Source organism: Lolium perenne, chromosome 1, assembly GCF_019359855.2.
Source record: "Lolium perenne isolate Kyuss_39 chromosome 1, Kyuss_2.0, whole genome shotgun sequence".
NCBI classification, from domain to species: Eukaryota; Viridiplantae; Streptophyta; class Magnoliopsida; order Poales; family Poaceae; genus Lolium; species Lolium perenne.
Window position 1 is genome coordinate 222,248,467 of NC_067244.2, and position 8,063 is coordinate 222,256,529.

General features: G+C 43.8%; 1 protein-coding gene across 1 annotated transcript; it reads right to left on the reverse strand.

Annotated features, from left to right (window-relative positions):
* Positions 1 to 1,733: 1,733 nt before the first annotated feature.
* LOC127327296 (NAD(P)H dehydrogenase (quinone) FQR1) lies at positions 1,734 to 4,980 on the reverse strand. Its single transcript, XM_051354077.2, has 3 exons — positions 4,824 to 4,980; positions 2,692 to 2,785; positions 1,734 to 2,471 (listed from the first exon to the last, which is right to left on the reverse strand). Exons 1-3 carry the CDS (start codon positions 4,844 to 4,846, stop codon positions 1,974 to 1,976), a joined length of 615 nt encoding a protein of 204 aa, XP_051210037.1. The 5' UTR covers positions 4,847 to 4,980; the 3' UTR covers positions 1,734 to 1,973.
* Between the last annotated feature and the right edge of the window lie 3,083 nt (positions 4,981 to 8,063).

Below are 8,063 nucleotides of genomic sequence, written 5' to 3' on the forward strand. Positions count from 1 at the left end.
AGGAAAAGGGCGATGATGGACAAGGAAAATAGGGTGGACATGCCTTCTCCTTTAGTTTTGGCGTTTTTTTAATTTTAGATGAACTTTAGCCATGACATATGTATTTCGTGATTTGTTTACTTGCCTAGACTAAAAATTCAAAAGAATTTTCTCGCGTATAATTCACAGTTTTTGCTTTTTTTTTTTCAAAACATACGTTATTTCTTCAAGTAACATGTACGCAAAACTAAAAACAAATGCACGTGTTTTCTTAAAGATACGATGTACTTAATTGATATGTGCAAGTAAGTGTTTAACTAGGGCCCCCTTTAATTATGACCTTTTTATGAAGAGCTTGAGAGACACTGACTATACTAATCCCTCCTGCCCAAAATATGTTGCATATAAGGTTTGGTTTAAGTCAAACTTCGTAAAATTTTATCATCTATATTAATAAAAATATGAATATATACAATAAAAGAAAAATATTTGTAGAACTATCATGAAATATATTTTCATAAGTATTAATCAAAGTTTACACAGTTTAACTTACACAAAAAATTATGTGCAACATAAAATGGGTAGGAGAGAGTTCTCGCTTCTCAACGCTTCCCTTATTGCCGATACATCGGTGTACAACTTTGGACACCTTAGATAAATTAATGCAGGATGGGATTCAGCATGTCAAGGACTATTAAGCTTTGGATAGTGATGTCTAATAGTACAGCAAGATTGAAACTGCACAGTGATTACTGAGCATGAACCATTTCTTTCTGTTGACAATGGCACATAGGAGATTGAGGTGCGATTCAGAGCGTTTCTACTTTTTTTTTTTTGACCCGGTGCAACGCACGGGTATTTTTGCTAGTAAGTCATAACTTTGCGAAGAAAAAACGATTGCGGACAAAAAAGAGGCATAGCTGGAGGCCTGGAGGCGCGACGGCGAGAGATCGCTTGTGGGGAGATGAGGTGGGCGTCGCCGGCGTCGGGCCGAACAAGAAGGCGATGGAGTGACAATGGGTCGAAACTGACAACGTAGGCCCATAAGACCGCCCACCAAAGCCCAGGATTCACTCAGAAAAGTTTGGGTAACTGCAGCTGAACTTAAGTTCTCTGCTCCTCTCTTGTACTGAAACAGAAATTGCAGACCAACCAGCTTGGTCATGGAGATTGATCCTCCAAATTGCACAAACTGCGGTGATAGGTTTTCGTCACAAACGGGGCTCGCTGAAGATATGAATGTCACCTGTCCATCCCGAGCATCACTGACAAAAAAATGTATTGACAGTTTCTACGAGTAGTTTACTTCACCCGTCGGCTTTGCTCATATATGCCTTATGATGACCACACTCCATTAGAAATGCGCCAACACCATGATCACACGCATCTGTCTCAACTTCGACGGGTGCAATGAAAACGGGTAAGACCATTTTGTGGTTGCCCGTGCAGTTTTCAGTTCTCAAATGCCTCTATTGCAGCATCGGTCTAAATAAAGGACTTCTTAAATAAATTGGTCACTGAACGAGCTATTATGCTGTAATTCTTCACGAATCTGCGGTAATATCATGTAAGACTCGCTGCACGGCCCTTTGTAATCTGGCCAACGCAGAATGGAGATGTGATTGGCAACATACGATTTGGGCATATAAACAGCTTCAAGTGCGGCATAGCCTAGCGGCCTGGAGCGGTCCGATTTCGAGTCGAACTGAGAACAATCAAAAATGGTCTGAACCCATGGGTTCAACCCACACCAGTTGTTTGGGTCATAAGAACACTAAATATTTATTCAGTTCAGACTTGAGAGAATCATCACTGGATTACGTTACATGATATTATGATACTATTATGAAACACAAAATCCACTTACAAATTTTACAACCAGTTCAATCAAAGCCATAATTAACAGTGTTCGCAATCCGGCGTCGTTGCGAACTTAACATCCACAGATACAGATAGCAGCAGCAGTGCAGCACCAACACCAATCAAGCGGTCATTCAGGCGGCGGAGCCCTTGAGCTTCTTGGCGATGCCCGCGAAGTACTTGCCCTGGTGGAAGGCGTGCTCCAGCTCCATCTCCGACGGCCACCTCGACCCGTCACCCGCGAACGTGCCAGCGCCGTACGGACTGCCGCCCTGCACCTTCTCCATGTCGAACATCTTAGCGCCGAAAGTGTACCCGACGGGCACGAACACCATCCCGTGGTGGGTCAGCTGGGTCACAGCTGTAAGCGGCGTGGTCTCCTGCCCTCCGCCCTGGGTGCCCGTGCTGAAGAAGACGCCGGCGGGCTTGCCAGCGAGGCTCTGCTCCCTCCACAGGCCGCCGGTAGCATCGAAGAATGCCTTCATCTGTGAGGCCATCATGCCGAACCTCGTGGGGAAACCAAAGAGGATGCCGTCAGCCTCGGCCAGCTCCTGAGGAGAAATGATCGGCACGTCGGTCTTGGGAGGGGCGCCCATCTTGCCCAGGACTTCCTCAGAGAGGATTTCAGGGACCTATCATATGGCAAGCAAATACATATAGAATCATGTAATGCTCAGTAAATGCATGCAAAATACATTTTGATTTGGTGAATTAGTTGTTGTTTAAGATTCCTTCACATACTAGTTCTCTTCTCACTTCTCAAAGCCTGATGGGCATCACAGCGAGATAATCAGATAATGACATATTATATTAAACTGTTGTCAACTGAGAAACAAGGTTGTTGAGACAGACCTGCCACACTTTAACTTCCACTCCTTCGACTGAAGAAGCACCTTTCTTGATCTCCTCAGCTAGTTTACCAACATGACCATACATGGAGTAATATCTGTAAAAAAATTGGTAATGATTTTACATGTTACTTTTTATCAATGCGCAAGAAGCAAGACACAATGATATATCTTGTCCCATCAAACATCATCTACTGTGACTTCCTTTTACACACGTTTCAGGCAACTTTAAGTTACAGAGAAAAAACAAGGAAATCATGAACTAACTTGTTTATTATGCACGGTTGATTTATAAACAGAAGGCACCTATGCCCAGAACATTGCACCGCTATATAACTCAACTACTTCAGTAAAGATATTGATTAAGTTACTACAAATACTAAAATAGTATGTTCGCAACCACCATGTAAACGGAATACAGTGGGCAGTTAAAGGCTTAAAGCTATTAGTTTGAAAACGATGTTTAAATGGTAGAGATGATTTGACATGAAGTCTCAAGCAAAGTTCTGTTAAAAATAGCCCAAGGATTTCCCATTTTCTATTCAAAGGCTTCTAGATGATTACTTTTCGGTAGTTGGCCGGTCACATTCAGCCAGAAAAGATTAAAACAAGGATCAATTATAGCTTATGTTACAGAAAGATAGGGTGGTTACTTATGTGCTTAAGCTTTCCCATAGATGTGACTTCAGAAAAAGAGTGATGTGCACTGACAGATAAAATGTTGTTTGCCAATAGCAGAATGCAAACATTGTATCGAGTGCTGTTCAATAGTGAAATCCTCCAACGTAAGTTCTCATTCTTTCAGGATCAATTGCATTTACGTCACAATATTCAGAAGCCTAATGGACTACCAGGTCATAGTGTTTGGATATTAATTACGCATTTTTTGCTTCCGTGCTTCAAATAAACTGGTAAAGACGGGCACGATTTCAGAAAAGGTGAAGTGTCATGTTGGTGCGGCTGACACCGGGGAGCAATAATACTACTAAGAGCTAGTAGGAAACATCCAGCACAGGGAGCAATGGGGTTGACTGGTTGTAGTGGAAAATGGTGCTATGTTTGAAAAATTGCATACGTAAACTGAAAGAAGGCTACCAAGAGTTTAATCGAGTGAAAAAATAGATGAAAATATATTACATAAACTAGAAGCGTAGTTCAGTTAAAAAACTACAGTTTGATCCTTTAGGCCAATTGCCACCTAATAGAGAAATATATTGGTGTACATGACGATATAACTTAATTCGTGTGGCATTTCTGTAAAAATCCAGATCCATGTGATTCAACGCATAGAAAGATCTCGATTTATTTTAATCTTCTAGCCGGAATTGTGCTCTATCCTACAATATGACACACTCGCTGATCGTATTAGTCCTAGAAAAACTAGCAAATGTGGGACATGAGCACTGGGAAACCATGAGTGTAATTGTTGTTCCTAATAGTTGGTGGGTACAGGAGAACTGATAATGATATGGTCCTATTCATAATTGGAAATCACTCCCATAGGAACTGTACTTGGGATACTGGGAAACCAAAGTGATATTCTTCAGAATGATGGTAATCAAGGTGCTGATTGCATCCACTAGCAACAGTAAATACTACTTTTGCAATGGGTCTATGCGCGTAAACTTTTGATACAACAGAACAGAGATCATTGCGAAGAACGCTGGCCAAGTCGCCAATGTCTGCCGGGGCGCAGACAGTAGATGCGCTTTTCCCACGGGAAAGGGGAAATTATTCAGGTAAAGGGAACAGCGCACGATCAGCGCAGGATCAGGTCCCCGTCTCCGGCATCAGTCCCGTGAAGGACCACCACCAAACCCACCACCGATCCACCATGGTTGACCGTATCCTTACAGCTAACAATCTTGCAAAGTTATTAGCAAATTCTGAATCCTCACCCCGATCACTTCATCGAACCTAGAGGCGGACTCTGACGCGACGAACGACCAAGGCAGGAAGCGTTCTAGACACACCGATCGGCGAACTGAATAACATTCTCGGAAGGAAATTTTGCCCAGGAAAGACTGGTGGTGATTAACCGGGGCACGCGTTTCGATCGAGGGGACTCGACCAAGAACCATCGAATCAAGACGCGTGCGTGATATGAAAAGTACAGTAGCGAGGAGCGGGGCTTACACGACGTAGACCTTGACCGCCATTGGTGGCGCCCTGGCCGGAGCTCGGCGGATCTGAGATCTGGTGGGAGGATGTGTAGGCGAGGAGTTTCAGGTTGTGCAGCGAGTTCGAGGGGGGAAGGGGGGCAGGGGAAGCAGTGTGCAGGTGGAGAGGGAAGGTCGGGAGCATTTATAGGCCGGCTGGCCGGGAGGGCTTGCCGTGCTGGTCGACCTCCGAGGTTAACTGCTGCCAAGCGGATCAGAGCACTGCCACTAGTGCTGCATCACGTGCGGCTCATCGGCCCAGGTCGAGTTTTTATTTTGCAGTATCCAGGTCGAGTTTTTTTTAAGTATCCCAGGTCGAATTAATTTAAAATAGCCACCCTAAATACGGAAATCCACTTTAGCTTATGTAGAATATATTTATTGCTTAAATATCTACATTATTTTAAAATATGAAAAAATTTGCGAAAAGAATGTCTGGCCGTACATTCGGACGTTGTATGTTCGCGCCATGTTGCGCGAAGAAAAGATATTTTTTATGGCTTGAATAAAGTTTTTTGGTGCTTCAAAAAAAAATTTCACGAGACGTATTTTTATCTTTTTTTACATAGGCTAGACAAAAACAAATCCGCAAAACTTTGTGACCAAGCATAGAATGTTCAGATGACCATCTGGAAAAAAAATCGAAAGTTTTTTACATTTTAAAACGGACTTAAAATGCATTTTTCTTTAAAATGCATCTAGACCAAAGGGAAAACCACTTTGAATTGTAGGTGCATATTTATCCATTGCCTAAAAGCTAAGTAAAATAGCCAGTAAATAAAATCATGTTGGATCAAGTAGTTTTGGGGGACCCAATAGTTTCAATCCAGGCTGAGAAATCTTGACCATTGCTATTGAGGGCAGGAAAATGATTGAGAAAATGCAAGATCGTGAGCCTAATTACGTTAATGAAATTGCAACTCTAAGTCATACTCTTGAAGAAGAACAAACCGGTAAAAAATCTATTGAGGGGACGTTTGCTCTATAATTGTCTAAACTAAAGGAATCATGTAATAGAGTTCTTGAAGTGGCTAATTAGCTTAGATAATAAAAAAAATAAGCCTGCAGTTGCATCTGATAAACTCTTTGAGGATTATAGGGTTCTCAAAATATTGCTCTAAAGTCATTAAGAGTGAGCTCATCAAACTAATACAACAAGGCCAAGACACCACCAACAAAACACGATGACAAAACCAGATCCGCCACTCTAAAAGAGCAGCGACTGGATGATCCCCTGCCATCCTCTGTGCTACTAACAAGGTGCACCAAGATTTGGCAAAAACTTATTCTTATTTCACACAATGTAGTCATCGGCAGTTCGGCACCACAACGTCGCCATTGAGGGACAAAAATCTAGCCCTACTAGACTAACTACAACATCGCGATGCAGATTCTAGTATCACACCCCTTCTCGTTGTTGGACGAGAAGATGGAGGAGGAGGGGTCATGTGGCCTCAACGGCAGGGAGAAGTGGAACAGGGTCCCTCCCTATTGCCCTTCTTTTTTAGAGAGAGAAATATGAATAGATAACAGAAAAAAATAGGATGTATGGCAGAACCATTTTGGTGAAGAACAAATCATGTAAAAATCAAAAAATAAACCTATAGAAATCTAAAATATAATTTTCCATGCATATCACTAAACAACATGATTTCCCGTACAAGTATAGTGCACAGACATGTGGTTTTAGTTATCTATAGTGCACAGACATGCGAATGAGGGGGCTTAGAGAAAAAACTAGCCGTTCATAATCCATAGATTGCACAACATCTTCTTCGTTACACCTAAACTGATAAGGGGTGTCCCGATCTTCTCAGTAAGCAACGGTGGTGATGATGATCACGGGGTGATGGCAGCGGAGAAACACGACGATGAAGTGGATGATAACTTGTATGACGCAACGAGATCTCTCGATTGGTCCCTGTCGCCAATGCAACAGCTCTCAACCCTGCAAGATATTCGCAACTCCACACACTTGCGCACGTAGCCGCCGACCACGAAGCGGTAAGTTGCAACCGTCTAATTCCCAATGGAATAGCAGATCACACAAGACTTTTTCAGGATCTACACGATATCAAGCAATATGGTGTAGGGATTCAATAGTTTTGCTAGAGCAAACAACTAAGAACTAGGGTTTATCTTAAACGTGGTCTAAAGCAGCTAGGGGGGCGTCCTGGGCACTTATATAGGCGTCCGGGACGAGTTCTGGTCGAAAAGATACAAAAATAACCGACCCAGAATAGATCTGGTCGAGATAGACTCGGACAAATCCGGTCTGGAATCCGGTCAACCGGGCCAGGGACCGGGTCGGCCGGTCTGGGGTCCGGTCAACCGGGCGGCAACCGGGTCGGCCGGTCTGGGGTCCGGTCAACCGGGCGGCAACCGGATAGTTGCGAGGTTTTCCGGTTTTCACCCGGTACGATAAATCCCGTCCGGTTGGCGCCCGGTCGACCGGGTCAGTGACCGGGTTGGCCGGTCTGGCGGCCGGTCGGACCGGGTGCTGGATCGGCCTGGACGTCTTCTTCTCCTCTCGCGCATGCCTCTCGCTCCTCCCTCGCGCGTCCATGAGATATCTTCATGTCCAGCTCCATGTTCAGCTTCACGTCCATCTTGACGTCCGTCTTCATGTCCAGCTGCTCCTCTCCTTCTCGTGCGATGCTCGTCTCCTCTTGATACCTGATGATACATAAGTAATAGGACTTAGACAGTATAAAGTTCTCATCAATCAAAGTACCGTTTAGAAACAAGTTCACCTGTTGTTTAAGTAGCTTCGCACGAGCCCTTGTAATTGGTCCAATCCGAACTTCATTGGACTTGAGCTCCACAGCAGGTTCATCTTCATTTATCAATGACGGAGGTAGTGGTGTAGTAGGGATGTCCTCATCATCTCCCCCCCTTCAAAAGGCGTTGACCCCGACGCTCCAAGGTCTTCTCCGTCATATGGTGTCAAATCAGCAACATTGAAAGAATTACTGACACCAAACTCATCAACTGGAAGATCTATCGAGTATGCATTATCATTGATCTTGGCAAGCACTTTGTAAGGACCAGCACCACGAGGCTTCAGCTTAGACTTCCGCAGCTTCGGGAACCTATCCTTGCGAAAATGTACCCAGACCATATCACCAGGTTTGAACAACATCTCTTTGTGCTTCTTATTCATCCTTGCAGCATTGCTCTTGCCTTTTTTCTCTATCAACTCTTTAGTCTTCACATG